We start from the raw sequence: 20431 nt of genomic DNA, 5'->3' as shown, positions 1-20431 counted from the left end.
TACTTATCTATAAGAATATTTGTAGATAGATAAATGTTCATAGCAGCTTTATTTAAAATGGTAATAACTTAAAACAGTTCCAAGTCCATTGATAGCTTAATGGATAAACAAACTCTGGTATGGACATATAATGCAATACTACTCAGTAGTAAAGAGGAATAATCTGATACATGTTACAAAATGATTGTGCTGTGTGAAAAAAGGCAGAAAAAAATCACACACTGTATGATTCCATCTACCTAAAAGTCTAGAGAATACAAACTTATCTATAACAGAAAGCAGTTGGTTGCCTGAGTACAGGAGTGGAGTTGGTGGCAGGGATTATGAGTGTTTGAAGGAATTTTGGAAGTGATGGATATGTTCTTTATTTCAAGTGTGGTGATGATTTCACAGGTGCATACTAGTACATGTAATTAAAATGTATCCATTTATACACTACAAATATGTACATTTTTATATGTTAATTATAATTTAATAAAACTGTTATACATAAGTAACTGAGATTCAGTTTCTCAAACTTGTATGCATAGTAGAATCACCTGGGAAGCTTTAAATATGCTCATGTCCAGGTTCTAAACCCAAAGATTCTGATTTCTTTGCTCTGGGTGTTATTTGGACTTAAGGAGTTTTAAAAAACCTTCAGTTAACTCTGAGAGGCAACAATTTGAGAATTTTTGGTATGTCATTTCATTTTTTTCCCTGTAAAATTAGAAGTATTTTAATTTCATGAGACTTAATGGAAGATTCAAATGCAATCATTAGTAATAAAAATAATCTTTTCCTAAGAAGAATCTAGACATCATTCCAAGAGAAACTTTGTGTCGATGATGACAATACTTAATTATAAAAACAAAGGAAGACAGTAATATTTAAATTAAAATATACTCATTTTGTAATTGCCAAGACATCTTATTCCATTGTCAATTATATGGACTGTCCAAACTTTTAGAAACATTTAACTTTGATATAAAGCCATTCATTGGAAAACTTTTTCCTACCTAGAGTTCAGGAAGGAGAATGTGAGCGTCCACACTCACCTTGGCATAGATACAGCTTTCGTTGAGTCTCTGTAGTGAGCAGTTCTTTTCACAGAGAGGGCACATGAAGACTTCAGTAGCCTTGCAAATTTCTTTGCTGGAGAAATCAAAGAAGAAAAAAGAAAGCATAAAGCTTCATGTTTAGGAAGATGCTTAGCTCCTACAGTCAATCCTGTGGGAAGCAGCAACACAGAAAAAAAGAAATGGAAATAGTGGGGCTGCAGAAGAACTCAAAACTGTGGCTCCAACTTGAATTTTAGGATATTTGTGATATAGAAGTTTCTGTTTGCTTCTTTATTTTTAATATAATGATCATAGGCCATATTTTTATACTTGGGAGACAGTTGTGGCTTCTTGTTACAAAAACACGTTTACATATGATGTCATGGCACACAGGATAATTTTGTGAGGAACATCCAAGGGAATTTTAACCAAGTTCACAGGCTTGGAAGTGGCTGAGTTGGAATCAAATCTAACTATTCTGATTTCTCAAATCTATCTTTCACTTGGATCTTGCTGCCTTAGAATCACCAAAATGAACAGCATCCATAATTCACACAACTTTATAACATCCACTGCAGTAAATCGGTCCATTGGAAATTTGAGAGAGTTGATTCCCCTTCCCCTTCCCTTCCCTCCCTTCCCCTCTCCTTCCCTTCCCTCCCCTCCCCTCCCTTTCTTTCTGTGTACCTTGACACACACTGTCATGCGGAACTGACAGTTTTTATTTACTGAAATATGTTATATTCTCTCTTAGGATATAACTGTATAATATCTGTCTCCTCAGTTTTATGCCACTACTTTTAAAAACATCTCAGCATACATTATAGATGACTTTGTGACAGGAATAGGGCATCAAGAATAACTTCTCAAAAGTCTCACAGCCTGAGAGTTTACAGCAACCTATTTTTAAGATGTTTTGTGCCTTTATCTGTCATGCATGGTTCTTTCCCACTGAGTATCCCTGAATAAATTGTCTTGAAGTAAATCTGCTCTGGAAATAATGAAAGTAATTTTAAGGCTTTTGAATATATGTCTGAACATAAAAGTTTAGTTGGTGTTTGCAGCAAGAACAGCAATTTTCTAAAATGTCCACACTCAAATGAAGCAAAACAATTAATGTGAATTTCATGTGTGGAATATGTATAATCTCAAGCCATAATAAGAATAAATAGCAAGTACAAATACTATATAGTAATATAGTGCTTTGCCATGAGCAGAGATGAGTTCATGTCCATTACATTTAGTCCTCACTGCAATCTCCTGCCAGGATAATTATCCCCACAACTGAGAGGAAACTGATATTCTCAAGGTCATATAACTAACAATAAGTAGTTCAGGGGACAGACTGTAGTTTTTTTCTGATTTTGGGTCCAATTCTCCATCAACTATAATATATCTAAAAGAAGGATATATTTGCTTTATATTAAAAGGAATTTTCCTTTCAAAACCCATTTATTAGTGATGATGATGATGATGCAATGAGTCTCATATACCTATAATCCTCCCATGATCACACATCATATTTCCAGTAATCAGAATGTCTATATGAAGTAGGAGGAAACAGGTAAAATAAGACATTTTAAAAGCCCCAAAGAACGAGAGGGTTATATCTTCTCTTAGTAATACCACGCATTTGTACAAATAAGAATTAACACATGTCTTTAAGGAAATTTTGATTAAAATGGTCTTGTTATCATAATTCATTGTGTTTCAAGAATGACATGATATGCCCTGCATTAAAATCTCATTCTAAGATGGTATTATAAAGTCTGTTTATACTATGTCATCTTCCTCATCTTCCAAATGGTCAAACAAAAGCACCAAGTCTAAAATCCAAGCCATAAGAATGAATCCTATTTTTAATTCCAGAATCATTAAACTCATTTTCTATAACATGCTCAAGTTAAACTTGATACGTAATAAAAAATATTAAACAATTTGTGACAATGTAATTTGTAGCCTTATTTGAGACTATGGGGAATTTCTTTGATTTTACTTCACCACTAGAGGGAGGAAGAGTGCCAGCATGAGTGTTTCTTAATTTCTTTTGCTGAGCAGGATAATGTAAACCACCCTTTGAATTATGGCTTTCTTTTGTTTAATATCTATTGTCAGATATACTCATAGGAACAGAGAAGAATACTGTTTGCCAAGGGGTGGGGGAGAGGGAAGTGGGAATTGCTGTGCAAGAGTATAGCATTTCAGCTATGCAAGATACATAAGTTCTAGAGATCTGCTCTACAATGTGTGCCCACAGTTAACAATAGTGTAATGTGCACTTAAATATTTTGATTGATGAGAGAGAGAGAGAAACAGAGATACACTGATGTGAGAGAGAATCATTGATCAGTGGCCTCTGGTATGCACCCTGACCAGGAATCGAATCCACAACCTTTTGGTGTATGGGACAATGTTCCAATCAACTAAGCCACCTGGCCAGGGATGCAGTTAAACATTTTTGAAGAGGATAGATCTACAATTTAAAAAATACATTAGATAGAGGTTTGAAAATGAGCTGCCCATTTGAAATAGAACATGCTGTTAAGAGCCTTTAGGGCCAGGGTGACCATTGCCTCCCCTGACCAAGTCATTTACCTCTCTGAGGATCAATATCTTTATCTCTAGTAAGAGATAATATCTCACTGGGATATTACATAAGGGTTATTGGTAATAGACAGTAATTAAATGAAAGAAACCCTTGTTGCTAAGGGTGTTGTCAGGAGACAGATTGAGAAGGCCCTTTAAAACTCAACTGCTTTTGAAAAGCTGGTCAGTACTGAGCCCCAGACACATTTCTTGGTAAATTCTTTTTTTTATTTTTTTATTAAGGTATTATATGTGTACATATCTTACCATTGCCCCCCCCACCCCACTCCCATACATGCCCTCACCCCCCAATGTTTTGCATCCGTTGGTTACTCTTATATGCATGTATATTTGGTAAATTCTAATGCCAAAGAGGAAAGAATGGACTAGACAGTTGGGGTTTTTGTTCTTTGCTCTGGACCTGAAACCCAGGGCTTGAGGCCTTATCCACTTGCTTGCTCATTTTTATATTCTTATAATATGTCCTCTCATATGCATAAATATGATCACATTTCATTCTATAAGAGCAATGAACACATGTAAATATATACATGTACATATATATACAAATACATCTACAACTTGGTTATATAATTCTAACTGCAGGGCAATTAAGAAATACGACTTTAACTTATGTGAACTTAGCTGGTAGAAACATAATAAATACAACCAATTCTCAGCTTTTTGACATTTTAAACAAAAGAGAACTTAAAAATTATACGAAAACAAAGCAATACAAAATAAAAGCCCTGTATTCTCCCACACCCGCAGTGATAACACCTACAACTTAACCACATCTGACACCTTGAATGGAAAATTTCAGCTCTATGAAATTTTGAAAGTCAAGATATTCAGTGAAGCTTATCTTGATTTAGAATAGAAAGTCTGACAGGATCTTAATTACAGTGTGACAGAGGTAGCAGTTACATAATACCATAAAGCACCGAGGAAAAGAGTTTGCTAATGCCTTTTTAAACACTCCTTGTACTAACAGTTAAAGAATACTTACCTCATACAAAAGAGCCTAATTTACCCCAATGGGTACATAAATCAATAGGAACAGCAAATCTATTCCTCTCCTCGCCTTTTGTTCATTTTCAGCTTTGGAGGGGTGGAGGGGGAGTCCACACGGCGTGATAAAACCTTGTGAATGTGTACCCATGGAATCAACTTGAACAGTAGGTCTGTCTAAGAATAATTTTCTTTCTGTGTTAATTCACTTTAAAGACTGTTTTTGTAACGCCATCAAGACTCTACCAGAGAACTGTTAGAACTAATAAGCACATTCAGTAAAGTTGCAGGATACAAAATCAATAATATACAAATAGCACATGTTCCTATATGCTAACAACAAGCTATCAGAAAGAGAAATTAATAAAAAAAATCCCATTTATAACTGCATTAAAAATAATAAAATACTTAGGAATAAATTTAATGTAGGAGGTGAAAGATCTAGCCACAGAAAACTCTAAGATAGTGATTAAATAAATGGAAGGATAGGAAGATGCTGTCTTCTATAGTGCAAACTCTGAAATAAACCTGTGACTAGATGAAATGCTTTGGAACAGTAGGTAATTTTTTGTTGTTTGTTTTGATGCTAATTATCATTTGGATTTCATGCTGAGATACCAAATCAAGGAAGTTGGCTGTGGAGCAGGATTCATCTCTAGAACAAAGAAAGTACTTTGTTTTTTAGGGAAAACAGGTATATATATATATATATATATATATATATATATATATATATATATATATGACTATTATATACATATTTTTAAAAATTCAAGGAAATGAATTGTCATGATTTCCTCAACTGTCCTGATTACTACCCAGTGCCAAAGCCATGGTTAAAAGTTGGAACAACAACAAAAAGTGCTGAGCTTTGGACGGAAGAAGTGTTTTTTCATATTTTGAATTGTACCACACAAGGTTGAATTTAATGATATCCTTGTGATATATGAAGAAGAACATACTGTTGAGAGTCTTTGGTGCCAGGATGACTGTTGCTTCTGCTGAATAATAATGTGCTGATCCTATATCCAAATCTTGCGTCATTCAACTTTAACAAAAGAATCACTATTCTGATACATGTGTGATTTTTGTTGAACTTTATTTCACTTCTATCTTGATATCTTAAGTTGATGCAAAAATACTACAATATCTGTTCCTAGAGAGTAGAAAGCAACTTTCGGTTCTCAGGAGAGCAGGCTGCTTAGAGAAAGGCTTATGTGGGATGAGTATTTTGTTTAGTCATCTTTAAGTATGTAAGATTCCCTCATCAGCAAAAAGGGACACTCACCTCAAAGGCTGATAGAAAAGGGTATATTAAATGAAACAACATATTTGGAAGGTCTTTGTATACTGTAAGTGTTAAAAGAATTGTAACTATATAATTATTTGAACTAATGTATTGAGAGGGCATTCGAGACTTCCAAATGCTATGCAATTATAAATTATATAACTGTCTACTGCATTATTGAATTGTTATGAGGCATATACTAGAAAGAAAAATTTGACATACACAGAAATAATTTTTGGGCTGATGCAAAATAATTTTCATGTAACAATGTTATTGTCATAATTAGCTAGCTAATATTAATAATAGGAAGAAAGCAAAGGGTTGGCCAGACTTTATAAGCATGGTCATCTGGGCAGCTTCACCAGGAAGCTAAAACTTCACACTCCTAGGGAACCATCTGTCCATTCCCTGCAGATCACTGGGGGAAGGAATCAAACAAAGAGATAGATGGGTGCATGTGCAATAAAGTGATGTGTGGAAGGTGCTTTTGCCTGAGAGTCTAACCTGGGAAAAAGATACTTGGCTAAGAGCTAGAGCCACTGCAAGCACGCAAAATCTTGGAAGGTTAAAATCCTCAGACTGAGAATTCTGTCTCTCTTGTTCTGCTCCTAATCTCTTGTGCTCTTGCTCCTTTGCTCCGTGACCCGCACTGGCGTGTGGGTTAGCACACCATGTGGCCTTAGTAGATGTGTGGCCCTTAGCCATGTAGACCCCAAATGCAATGCATTGCAGCTGGGAACACAAGCTAACCTGGCCAAATGCTGGACTGGATTGAGCTTTAATATGGAGTGGAAACTCTGGGCAGTGACTTCAATCCTAGCTCTGCTGAAGATAAGGCTGAGACAGAGGGAAATGGGACCATGGAAGAAACCCCCTTAATTTTATATCATCAAAAAAGCTTTCCATGAGACCCCATCCTTCCAGGGAGGCCTTTTTCCCGTGGCACCCCAAGAAGCCCACAGGAGGCAACCCACCGATAACAATAGTAGAGAAATTACCTTTTTTATTGTGATGCTCCCCTACCAAAAACAAATAAACAAAAAACAAAACCCGACAAAAACAGCAAATAAATGATAGTACCATTACTTGTTTTTATAGTCATCATTATCATAAAGCTTTTGTCCAATCAGAAGAAAGGCTAACAATTTCAACGAGTCTATTAGCAGCTTACCTCACTTGACTTGCATTCATTGTAAATATCCCATAGAAGAAAACACACAAGCCAACCAGTGCTGCAGGAATCAGCATTCCAGTATACCATCCCAGCCACGCAAAGTAGAGCCCAATCTTCTCACCAAAATACAGCCTGCATGAGAAAGCAAATTGTGAGCTTAAGGCAACATAAGGGACACTACACCTCGTCAGAATTTCAGAGGGACACTGTGGCTTCCAGCCCAGTCCCTTGGCAGCTCCACCTGGGTTATCCTAATATCCATGACTGCTAATGATTCTAATAATGGTGACATTGTTTATCTTTAAGTGTTGTCCTCATAGCAACAATTTTATAAAACATATTTCTGTGTCAAACGTAATGTGGTTCATAAAGCTTTTTGCAAGCAAATTCTTGCTTTTCTCCATCCTCCTGGAAGGACCCCTTTTTGTTTTCCACACACATATCTGTGCCACACCATATTGCTGTTGCATAAATTAGAAAAAAGTCTCCTCTGTAGGTGGATGGGGAGAGCAGAAACAATGTCAGTCTCCAACAACACCCTTGGCCACACTCCCTTATGCTACCCACAATCTGCACAATTATGTCACATCTTCCTCAATGAAGTTCAAGTCTGCAGTTCCTGCAGCACATGATTCTTTTCTTGGTTCACGCTTTGGAATATTACATTTTACCTTGGTCCTGTGCCTGGCTTGTACTTACCCTTCACTTTATGTCACTGACTTCCACTCCAACCCTGGGTTAGATGTCCCACCCTCAGCCATGTTTCCGTGTCCTGAATTTATACACTGCATGGCACTGACCCAGCATTCCTCCATTCCTTCCCCTTCCCATGACCGAAAGCTGCTGAGAAGTGGACCGTGTCTTGTTTTACTAGCTCTCACCACAGGAAGGATCAAATGAAGATAAGGGAATGAATGTATTTTATTTCCCTTCAGCCGATGAATACCGTTTACTAGTTATGTGGAAATGGCAGAAGAATAACGTGATTCAAAAACTACTCAATCGCTTTTTTAAAAAAAATATATTTTATTGACTTTTTTTTACAGAGAGGAAGGGAGAGGGATAGAGAGCCAGAAACATTGATGAGAGAGAAACATTGACCAGCTGCCTACTGCACACCCCCTTCTGGGGATGTGCCCGCAACCAGGATACATGCCCTTGACCGGAATCGAACCCAGGACCCTTCAGTCCGCACTGAGCCAAACCGGTTAGGGCTCAATTGCTCTTTCTTCACCAAGTCTACTGTCAATATTAACTGTCACACCATTTCTAAAGCTCTGGTAAGAGATAAAAAATTTTTGAATTCTCTACTATCATTTGGTCTCCATTTTCTAAAAATGGTTACTTAACACACAGCTTTTTTCCCCCAGAAGTAGTTTTAAAGACTGTTGTTTCATAGTTCATTTGGGCAGTGATTCTTGCTGGGAAGAAAATTATCTCGTTATTTTTTATTCCTTAACAAGACTTGTCTTTCTGAAAATTATTCCTTTTCTACTTTATTTTCTATATTGTGCCAACTAAAACTTGTGTATATTCTATCAGGTGTGGACATAAGGTCATCCTCCTTTAAGCATCATTTATCTAATATTTTGATGTTTTTGTACATTTATTTCTCCCTCACAGCCCCAGCTTCATTCGGAAGATTGTCCGGAGGATGTCTGATCTAATTAGCATATTACACTTTTATTATTATAGACTTTTATGTTCTACTTTGAAACAGAAGATTATTTTAATAACATGTATTGCAATAGGGCTTTGTGCCTTTAAACAAGTATTCCTTTGAAGGTTGGAGTCTTACTAATATATTACTAATATATAAGAATATCTTCAGAATATTTATAGAAGACTACACAGATAGACCCCTTATATAGACATTATTATATTGATATTTTTAAACTTCACATTGTTAAAGGTTAAATAAGAGGTAACAATATTATTTGACAGGAGTACATATATCTACCTGAGTTACATCGAAATAAAATAAATCATGAATATGACAGTATTTCAAGACTAATTCAAGTTGAGGATAATTACTCACTAGGATAAACTTCCTGGAATAGAATAGATACTGAATCTTTGTTGAAAGATAAATATATGCATACTAGTAGATGCTTTGTTGGTCATTTTCTTCTTTGCTCTCAAAACCATTTTCTGCTTTCTTTGTTTTGATTTTGATTTGTTTTCACAGGGAAGTAGATTACACAGGTTCCCTCATAAATTGCTCCAGGTTAAGTTGGGCCAGGAGGTACTGGGAGACACCAAGGTGGAAGGAAGGGAGAAGCCAGGAACTTTTCTGCTCTTGTGGTTGTCCTCAGTGCTGTCCCCAGAGCAGCCATGGCTTCTTCATAGCTCTACTCCCTACACTTTCACTTCATTATAGGTAGTTAATCATGGATTGCACAGTCTAAGTTTTAGGCACTGAAATATACTTCATTCTATTTCCCCTTCAGCTTGAAGGTAGTTAGCAATCTTCTACCATTGTTAATCTCTGATTGTCTTATTATTCCTGTTTGATTTCTCAGCTTTCCCATCCTCTGTGTAACCAATTTCCTAAATTAAATTCCTTTTTATTGAAAAGACCCATAGTGGCTTATTTTTTTTTTCTGATTGCATCAATACAGATAATTTGATGAGTAAATAAAATAGTTTCCAATATAAGAAAATGACAATAAAACAACATATATCTTCCATATTGATCCATCCCCAGTACCTGATTAAATCCAGGGGCTGGTGCTTGTACCACATTCCCCAGCGTGCCCAGCGCTCGTATAATAGATGTCTGTTATTCTGAGGTCCATGGGTTTTGATGGGCTGGCTACTCTTGTAGGCTCCCTGAAACAGATGAAATAAGATAAATCGATACCCATTCTCTTACTGGAATTTGAACTACATAAAAATTGTTTTTGCTTTTTTTCCAATATAGAGTAATTTAATAATTTATTGAAAGCTTAAGAAATTGTATATTTAGCTCATCTCTGGAATGATGATGACTTTACATATCTCTTCCTCATTAAAAATATTCTGATAGCTCCTTAAAAATCCTTTGTTAAATTCCTTTTCTTAAAAAAAAAAAGAATAGTTTATTGATTTTCAGAGATAGAGGGAGGGAGGAAAGAGAAACATTGATGGGAGAGCATAACATCAATTGGCTGCCTCCTGCATACCCCCTACAAGGGATTAAGACCACAACCTAGGCATGTGCCCTGACCAGGAATCAAAAGACTTAAATGTAAGACAGGAAACCATAAAAATCTTAGGAGGAATCCACAGGCAGCAAAATATCAGACATATGTCAAAGCAATATGTTTACTGACACATCTCCTAGACAGTGGTCAGCAAACTCAGTAGTCAACAGAGCCAAATATCAACAGTACAATGATTGAAATTTCTTTTAAAGGCCAAATTTTTTAAACTTAAACTTCTTCTAATGCCACTTCTTCAAAATAGACTAACCCAGGCCATGGTATTTTTGTGGAAGAGCCACACTAAAGGGGCCAAAGAGCCGCATGTGGCTCGCGAGCCACAGTTTGCCAAACACTGTCCTAGGACAATGAAAACTAAAGAGAAAATAAACAAATGGGACTACATCAAAATAGAAAGCTTCTGCACAGCAAAAGAAACCATCAAAAAAACAACAAGAAAGCCCACTGCATGGGAGAATATATTTGCCAATGTTATCTCCAATAAGGGTTTAATCTCTAAAATTTATAAGGAACTTGTACAACTTAACAAAAGGAAGATAAATAATCCAATAAAAACATGGGCATAGGACCTAAATGGACACTTCTTGAAAGCAGACATACAGAAGGCCAAGAGACATATGAAAAAATGCTCAAAATCACTAATCATCCAAGCAATGCAAATCAAAGTGACAATGAGGTACCATCTCACACCTGTCATAATGACTATCATCAACAAATCAACAAACAAGTGCTTGCTAGGATGTGGAGAAATGGGAATCCTCAACTCTCGTACACTGCTGGTGGGAATGCAGACTGGTGCAGCCTTTGTGGAAAACAATATGGAGTTTCCTCAAAAAATTAAAAATGGAACTCCCATTTGATCCAGTAATCCCACTCCTAGGACTATACCCCAAGAAGTCAAACACCACTCAGAAAGAACATACACACCCCTATGTTCAGAGCAGCACAATTTACAATAGCTTAGATTTGGAAACAGGCTAAGTGCCCATCAACAAATGAGTGGATTAAAAAACTGTGGTAGATCTACACAATAGAATACTATGCTGCTGTGAAAAAGAAAGAACTCTTACCATTCGCAACAGCATGGATGGACCTGGAGAGCATTATGCTAAGTGAAATAAGCCTGTCAGAGAAGGATAAGTATCACATGACCTCACTCATTTGTGGAATATAATGAACAACATAAACTGATGAACAAAAATAGATTGAGAGACAGAAGATCGAACGGACCATCAAACCTCAGAGGGAAGGCAGGAGAGGATGGACCTTGGTTGGGGGAAGCTGAGGGGCAGGAGTAAGAGATCAACCAAAGAACTTGTATGTATATAAGCATAACCAATGGACACAGACAATGGGGGGGGGGCGGTGAAGGCCAGGGCTGGGGGGCATGGGCAGACTGGGAGAGAGGACAACGGGAAAAGGGGACATATGTAATACTTTCAATAATAAAGAATTAAAAAAAAAAAGAAAAACAAAGAAAAAAGCCATAAAAAAAACCCAAAACCCAGCATCCACTTGGTGCAAGATGACGCCTAACCCACTGAACCATACCAGCAGAGCTTAAATTCCTTTTTAAACCAATGAGGTTCCTTTTAACTTAAAGTAAACTAGACTTTACTGTTTGGAATCTAAGGTCTATTAATAAACACAATAACTTTACCATCATTGAGAGAAAATGGGAGTCTGGCTTCTCGGGCTCAAAACTGTACCTTTGATATGTAACATTTCCATGCCTCAATGACATTTATCAAATGGAGTTAATATCATTGTTTATCTCAAAGATTTTCTGCAAGGATTGAATGAGATGATCCATAAAAGACATTTAGCTCAGTGCCAAGTATTAAGTGCCCAACACATTTTATGTTATGAGTTGTACTGTACTGTGAATTCCTCAGGCACAGGGATTCCTCAGGCAAAGGTTGTAAGTCCTCAGCCTTTGTCCATAGAAGAGTGACTAGTTCTGAAAGAGCTGAAGTGAAACCTCTAATGACCCCATTCTTATATTAAAATGCAAAGTTGCCTTAAAATTAATACAGTGTGTATGTATGGGTGCGTGGGGAGAGGGTTAAAACTAAGTCGAATTTAATTCATGACTCAGCAGGCAAAGCCCACCATAGTGTGAACAGGCTCTCCTACTTAAAACTGGTAGAGAGGTAATAATCAGGCAGAGAATCAAGTACATAATGGGCTGAAGGGTTTTCTGTGGGTTTGTGTTTGATTTTCGGGTATCCCAAAGTAGTTTGCACAAACCAGGGATCTGCCCTGTTTGGGAGTGGTGTGGTTCCCAAATGATCTCTGTGTTGGAGTAGAGGGTAGCAGCCGGAGTGGCCAAGCAATGTCCATGAGTTGTCTCCAAGGCTGGGATTCCTGATGGGGGAAAGTTGCAGGAGGGTTCTGGGCAGGGGAACCAATGTAGAGACAAAATACAATGGGGGTTTCAGAAAAGACCAGGGCCAGTCGCTGATTGAACCCTCCTGGGAGAGGGAAGCCAGATTTAAATAAAATAAAAAAAATGAGATCAAGCATTGAGCTTTTTAAATGGAAATTATATTTTAAAATTACCTCATGTGGGGGGAAAGCTGCTATATATGAGCCATTGTTTATCAGTTTACAGATACCTGAAAAGAGAAGAGATCAACAGTTCTTGAGTTTGTTTAAATGAAGACTTCCTTCTGTAGCAACTTACATACACTTTGAATGTTAAATTAATTTGAAAGCTGAAAATAACCCAAATGCTTTCCATAACCATATCACCTATAAAGACAGTGAGGCTGTGAAAGAGACTGATACTGAGTTGAATTCTGTCTTTACAACATTAATAGATGGGCATTTGCAGGGTGCCAACATACAATTTCACTTTGCTACATCATGAAATGGGGGGAATATTAATATCCACTCACATGGGATCACATGAGCCTAGAGTAACTTTTCTTTTTACTGAAAAAAAATTAGTCAGAAAATTGGAGGAATTCCCTACCTCTTAAAATATCTCAAAAGAATATTTATTAGTATTGCAAAATCTTTGAATTATTTCATTTTTAATAGATGTATTATGTGGATGTAGCCTAATTTATTTGTCAGTTCCTAATGATGGGCAGTTAATGTATATTTAGTTTTATTCTATTATAAAACCACAATGAACAAAGGTCTTTGTATATTGTTATTAAAAGTCTGATTATTTCCTTGGGATACATTTCAAGAATACAATTACTGTTCTAAAGTGTTTGCACAGTTGGCATTTTGATACATATGGCCAAATGTTCTTCAAAGAGTTTGTTTTATTGAAAGGCTGAAAAACAGAATGTTTAGAGTTTGTGCTCAATGTGTTATATATCCATATTTAATGCATGAAGGCAAAACTTCAGTCAAATATTTCTGGGTAATATCAGTAACAGCACATTTGACGCTCTCTACATTTTTCATTGGTGTTCTTACCCACTTTTGATATTCCATTTTCATACTTGGTGTGCTGAAGCATGTGGTAGACTATCCTGCTTCGAGTAGCATTGCTGAAGAAGGTGTCCTTATTGTTTATTATGAAGCTGTTGAGATAAGGGGATCCGTTTTAGTATTTGGGGCAGAGCACAGAATCCAACAACAGCAACGACTTCCTGGGAAGTCACCCACATGTTTTCTCCTTTAAACTAATGCATGTGAAGTAGAGTAAATCAGAAGAGAAACCACCTTCTTAAAAAAAAATCAATTGGCAGAGAAAAATAAACATAAATCATACAGAGCATTATCAAATACGCATTTTAATATCGTTTGGTTTATAAGAGAGCCTGGATGTTCTCATATTAGTTGTTCGGCATTGAACGAGGAGAGAACAGAGTTTCCATGGGCCCCCATCTACTTTAATTATGCAATGTAATTCCAAACAGAGCACATTAAAAATTCATGTAACTCCCCATGCCACACTTTCCAAGCTAGCTTTTTTGTTTATAAAACATTAGCAGTGAGCAATAGTCCTTCCCTCCCTTCATGCCCTATTCTGTCCCTACAAAGGGAGAGTTGCCAGGAGAAACTACCTAAGAGTCAGTGATGAAAAGAGAAAAAGGGCCATTCAAGGAGGAAAGGAAGGGAAGGGTCTGTTTTAGCATTTACTTTATGATATCCTGGGAGTCTCAAAAAAATCGAAGTGTCCCAGTCCTCACTCAACTGCTGACAATTTTTGTTTCTAGTTGCTTTTTTTTTGTGAACGATAAACCACCATTTTCTCAGACTCTTAGATCTGAAGTATTGGGTCTTCTATGATCCTTGATTTCTTTTCATCTATATTCAAACAGTTGCCAAACAAAGTAACTTTTATAACTAAACTGAGTCTCTCTTGGTTTCCATACACTTCTTATTCTGGATCTCATAGCCTCTTGCGTGGGTTATGAAAAGAATGCCCTCTTTACCCCTAATCAGCCAATCAATTTCTTACCTGATTTTTAATGCACAGCTCTGACCCCTAGAAGGCTTCTACTATTAATCTGTCAGCAGCTCTCCAATACTATTTTTTTCAGAGGCTCTCTATTCTTGCATTTCAACCTCCCCCTTGGTCTTACTTCTTATAGATCTGGCTTCTTGTATCTGTTAGTCTGTCAAAGTGTAGAACTTATCACCTTGGACTCCCATCCTTTTTTACCTTGAGATTTTGCTCTGTTTCTCATATCTGTTCCTCTACCTCTCACCACCTCCCTCCACATATTTAGTGGCTTGAAAAGAACTAGCTTTTCATAAAAGTTTCCTGTGTCTTCTCCTTGGATGTAGCTTCTCCCTCTCTTACAAAAATGTGCATTTCACTTGTCTTTCCTAATGCATTACTTTTACTCTGCCCTGTTTTATGGTAATCTGTATACCTGTCCAGGTTATTAGACCCAGAGCCCCTCCAATATTCTGCTATTGTGCGTTTTATTTTTGTACTTAGATGCACCAAGTTAACAGTTCTGTGTCCTGTTAATGATAAAAATTGGAAGAAATATCCACCAAATATTTTACCATCAGATTGATTCAGAATTCCCTGAACAAATATTTCTTTAGCAGATAAATTCCTTTTCTATGAAGTTACATTACAAAGAAAGGAAACAGATACTATATAAGTAAATAAATCACTTACATAATTTCAGAAGTTGCTATGAAGAAAAATGAAACTGCCTAATGGCATAGAGAGTGACTGGGGCAAGGAGACAATAGATAATATTTTCAGAGACGGTCTCTCTGAGCTGGTGACTTTTGAGTGACAGGTGAATGATAAGAAGGAATAGTCCATGTGAAGATCTGGGAGAAGAGCATCTTAGCAAGGAGAACAGCAAGAACAAAGACTCTAAGATAGAATTAAGGTTAAGCTTCTGATGGGTGACCCTGAAGTCAGTAAATGGTGTGGAAATTGTAGAAGATGAGGTGATAGTGTTGGGCAGGGACCACAGCATACATGGTCACATGGTAAGAATTTGCAATTTATGATAAGTGTAAATGGGAGGCCATTGGGAGTGGTATTAAGCAAGACAGTTTCATGATCTGATTGAGATTTTTCAAAGATCACCTTAGTTTCTCGGGTTCAAAGAGAAATAGCAGACATTTTGTTGTTGTTTTGATTTTTATATCACAGAGCCTGAAAAAGTATGGCAAAAAGCTAAAAGTACAATGTCTTTCTAAATTTGGAATTCATTTGAATTTATACTGCTTCCTCCACTTCTTAGCTGGAATGAAAAAGAATGCTTCTAAATCTGCCTCTGGAGTAAATAATAACATAAATATTTGGAAAGAGGTATTTCCCATTGATTACTGGTTCTGTTACATGTTTGGTGGTCAGGAATTCTGGTTCATCCTGCTCTCACAATATCCTACATCCCAGAAGATGTCAGTCCAAAACTGCATATAGCAAATTGACCTTGCAGCTATAGACCTATTGTATACTGTGCATTTCTCCATCTTTATGTTTATACTATTGTTTAATTATTAACTTAAGATTTTTGTTTGACCCAGTAGCCTGGAAGAACCGTGAAAGCAGGGACTGTATCATAACCTCATTCTGTGTCATGTTGAAACTTAATAATTGAATAAATAAATGAGTAGAGATATGTTGGTAGACAAATAGATAGGCTTGTAAAAATTGCTAAAAATTTCTTATTCACCTTAGTTTAATAAAATTATACAATGGATTAAATTAATTATATACAATTAAGTGTAATTATAAATATAATTTAATTAGAAAAATCCATTATTCAAGGATGTTATTTAATAGCAATTCTATTATTATCATCATCATTATTTTTGTTACTTTAACTGAGTGACTTACTACCATAATAATTATTTTAAAAGAATTGGGAGCTAGTTCAATCCAGGAGTTTACAATTAATCATTCATTACTGGAATATCTCTACAGCAGAGTTGAGAATTAATTAATCATGTTCACTGAGTTTTATTCTAAGTGTGCATTTTAATAAAATGATACATGCTTTGACTTATTTGGAAAACATGGAACTGGTCCCAGCTATGTTTATTCTATCAACAACTTCCAGATAATGACAGATACCAAGGCCGGTTATGGGAGAAAACAGGTGGGGACTCACTGGTGAATCCGCGCACGGCTGAAGGGGCCAGTGTAGCAGTCTGACTCCTCCAGGTCTGGAAAAGCTGACTTGTCCAGAACCATTGGGTTTTGGGACATCCATTTTTTGAGTCTTCTAAAATAATTGTGCATACTGGAACAAAGCCACATTTCAGAATTAGATTAGGTTGCATTCCAGAGTAATGCCTACCTTCCACTGCCATTCCAAAAACGAGTTCCCGGAAGACATAAACACACTGACACTCACAACCACAGGCATGCAGGAAAGAAATCTGAATTAAAAGGTCAAAAGAACTTGGTCCGAGCCCCAACTGTACCACACCAGCTGCGAAGGCTGGGGGATGAGGCATGGGTGGTGGGGAGCAGTGACGACGGAGTCACTGATTTTTCCTGAAGTCTCTGAAAGACAGATGCCTGTTTGTCAGAAAACCCACAATGTGTTCTGCTGCCCTGAAGGGTCATTTTGAAGATGCTTTATTAATTGAATGTGAAAGTGCATTGCCAAATGATAAATAGCAGCAATAATAAAACTATAACTATTGCCTACCAACCTGTCTGGAGAAATGATGAACTTCAAAAGCTGGATAAGTGCCTGTATATTAATTATCCCCTCATGTTTATTGGCTAGAATATCTTTGCACAAAACACCTTTCCCACTTCAAGAAAGAATAAGCACAATTGAATCGAAGTGTACATGATTGATTTTTCCCCTCTTTCCAACTATCCACAAATTGGTTTTGTAATTTTGTAACAATGATGATCACCCGCCCCCTCAAAACACACACACATCTTAATTTTCTTCTCCAAAGGTATTTTTAAAAAAATCAAGATCATTCATTTTCTCAATTGAAAGTCTAAATTAAAGCAAATAACATGATATTCTTTTTTCAGTTTAAAATGTAATATATTTTCATAATCACCTTTACTATTTATTAGCTACCTACCCCATATGCATCCACAAAGTAAAGGAATATAGAGAAAATTTGTAAAAAGTAAATTGTAAAGAGGTTTGACTATGGTAATGCTTAAAGGGATTTAATAATCATTTGAAATAACTGATAACTGAATTTTCATTTCATGAAATAAAAAAATACAAAGATAATAAAACATAGGACACACAGTATTGTTTTCATTTTTCTAGGTTACTTTTAAATTTGACCAAAAATAGGAAAAAAATTTTTTCTCACTACTAAAAATGTTGTGTCCTGGTTGGGTCCTTGGTTGGTTGGAACTTTGTCCTGTACACCAAGAGGTGGTGGTTTGGATCTGGTCAGGGCATATACCCAGGTTGTGGGTTCAAACCTGTCTAGGCGTGTGCAGGAGGCAACCAGCAGATGTTTCTCTTGCACATCTATGTTTCTCTCCCCCTCTCTTTCTCTCCCTTCCTCCCTCTAATAAACCTCCAATAAAATATTATAAAAAATAAAATGTTTCTTTAGGATTTAATATACACAGATTTATTAGCCATTCTAAACCCATTTATGCTAAAACTAAATTATGACAGTACTACATAAATAGACATCTGTTGCTATTTTAACATGCATCATTTTACCCTTCTGCAAGTCTCTGAAAAAAAGATGCCTGTTTATCAGAAAACCCACTAATTACACAGCAGCAAAATCTCACTAATTCAATAGAGCACATGAAAACGAACCCAGACATTTAGCAACATGTCTATCATTGAGCAGGCACATGCAGAAAAAAAAGAAAAACCTGCAGTTGTAAATTTATAAATTACAATATTCCAATGCCTTTGGCTTTATTATGCAAAAATAATTTTGGAAATTTGCTACATAGACCAGGACCAAATAGGAACAAGGGCAATGATCAAAGCCCATTCTACATCCAAGCATGCTAACTGGACAACAAAAATCTGACTTGGCTGAAGATCATCATTAACAACAGTTTTTAAAAAGAGTGATTTGAATACTGATTCCTTTTGTACTTGTTTAATATTAAGTCTCCACCCCCCGCCATGATTTACTTATCTTGTTACCAATCCTGACCACATCTAAAAGACACCAATATTCCCCTATTTTAAAACTAATTTTTTTTCTATTGTAAAGTTCTAAATTATATTCAGCCATTTTCTTGGTAAAAGAACTAGGTTTACTGAATCCTTTCCTAAAATGGACTGATATTTGCACTATATGCTTCTGGTTTCTGTCATTCTGACTTGTAATCCTGCAATACTATTTAATAGAGCATACTCTACCACATTCACATTTTGTTTTTGGTAATTGATTCTTTTGCAACGAGCAGAAAAACAGCCCAGTGTAAAAAGCCTTTTGTTTTAGTATCAGTAAAGGCAAAATCATTTCCTCTAGTGAAACAGGGTCAGGCATTCAGGTGGGATAATTTCTTCTTTTCCAGGCTTGTAGTGTGATTAATTCCTTTGTCATAGCTACTGTTACCCAAACAGGCAAGAGATGAAACACTCTTGAAAAGAAGTTTGTTTTCAATGCTAGGATAAGGATTCAGGTGGTGGAATAAGAGTAGGTCATTGATTCAAAAGGTGCTGCATGGTGATTCATCGCTGTGAATGCTCCTCTTTCCTTTACCACCTGTCATATAAGAGATTTGGATCAACTGATCCAGAAGGTCTCTATTGGGTCTGTTCTATTACTCTACTGGGTCAACATTTACCTATAAATCTGGTTTTATAACTATTTCTAAAATGAAAATCTCCTAAAATGGGAGATATAATTGCAATTATGTCAAGTGAGGATTGCAAGAATGTCGATGGTGCATAAAAAAACATTTACCTGTTTTTAAATATTGTTAAATTTGACACAAGTCATTTTTGAAACCTCTTAAATAAATCAATCAAGTGTATTTTTTCCCTACAATTTACAACTGCTGATAAGGATAATTGAATGTATTTCTGTCCTCCCCCTCCCAAATTACAAATTAGTCATAAACAAATTAGGCATCACCCACCAACCTGCCCGTTGATTTGCTCCGTGGGTCAGTGTAATAGGATCTTTTCCTGAAAAATAATAAACATCAGCTGGGGAAAGTCAAAGGAAAATAGTCAAACCAGTGAATGACAACATTCAATCATATTGAGCATTTCAATACTCCAACTTCCAAATGCTTAAGAAAGACATAAAATCAGCCAGTATAGTAGGACAGACTGTGGAATCTCAGAGAGAAGGCAGAGGTGGGTGGATGGGTGGGAAAAGAGTAACCGAAGAATTTATATGCATATATACATAACCCATGGACACAGACAACAGTGTGTTGAAGGCCTGGGGCAGAGGATGGACTAGAAGAGGTCAACGGTGGGGGGAGGGGCGGGGAGGGAGAGAAGGTAACATCTGTAATACTTTCAACAATAACAATAAAATTTTTTAAAAGTAGAAATAATTCTGAATTTACATTGTTTTAATTTCAGAATCTAAGTTACTAACAACAAAGTCACTTTTATAAATCAATACATCACTTTTGAATTCTGATTTTTAATTCTATTTTTAAAGGTTTCACTTCTGCTACACAATGCATATTAACTGGATCATTTGTTATATGAAGTCATCCATCCATCCATCTATACAAACATATATGTAATGAATA

At 36.3% G+C, this 20431-nt stretch overlaps 1 protein-coding gene across 2 annotated transcripts in view; it reads right to left on the bottom strand.

Annotated features, from left to right (window-relative positions):
* Positions 1 to 20431, bottom strand: part of ANO3 (anoctamin 3) — a 208379-nt gene that overhangs the window by 84196 nt on the left and 103752 nt on the right. For both annotated transcript variants that reach the window (XM_080642758.1, XM_080642759.1), the window contains 7 exons: positions 19803 to 19847; positions 16860 to 16991; positions 13738 to 13844; positions 12865 to 12920; positions 9810 to 9931; positions 7097 to 7231; positions 1038 to 1134 (listed from right to left, as the gene is read on the bottom strand). In XM_080642758.1, the coding sequence (XP_080498884.1) occupies positions 1038 to 1134; positions 7097 to 7231; positions 9810 to 9931; positions 12865 to 12920; positions 13738 to 13844; positions 16860 to 16991; positions 19803 to 19847 (694 nt within the window). The remainder of the gene's footprint in view (positions 1 to 1037; positions 1135 to 7096; positions 7232 to 9809; positions 9932 to 12864; positions 12921 to 13737; positions 13845 to 16859; positions 16992 to 19802; positions 19848 to 20431) is intronic.

Source organism: Plecotus auritus, assembly GCF_963455305.1.
Source record: "Plecotus auritus genome assembly, chromosome: 9".
NCBI classification, from domain to species: domain Eukaryota; kingdom Metazoa; phylum Chordata; class Mammalia; order Chiroptera; family Vespertilionidae; genus Plecotus; species Plecotus auritus.
The sequence above is the reverse complement of the archived record's forward strand: the minus strand, read 5'-3'. Positions and strand labels throughout refer to the sequence as shown.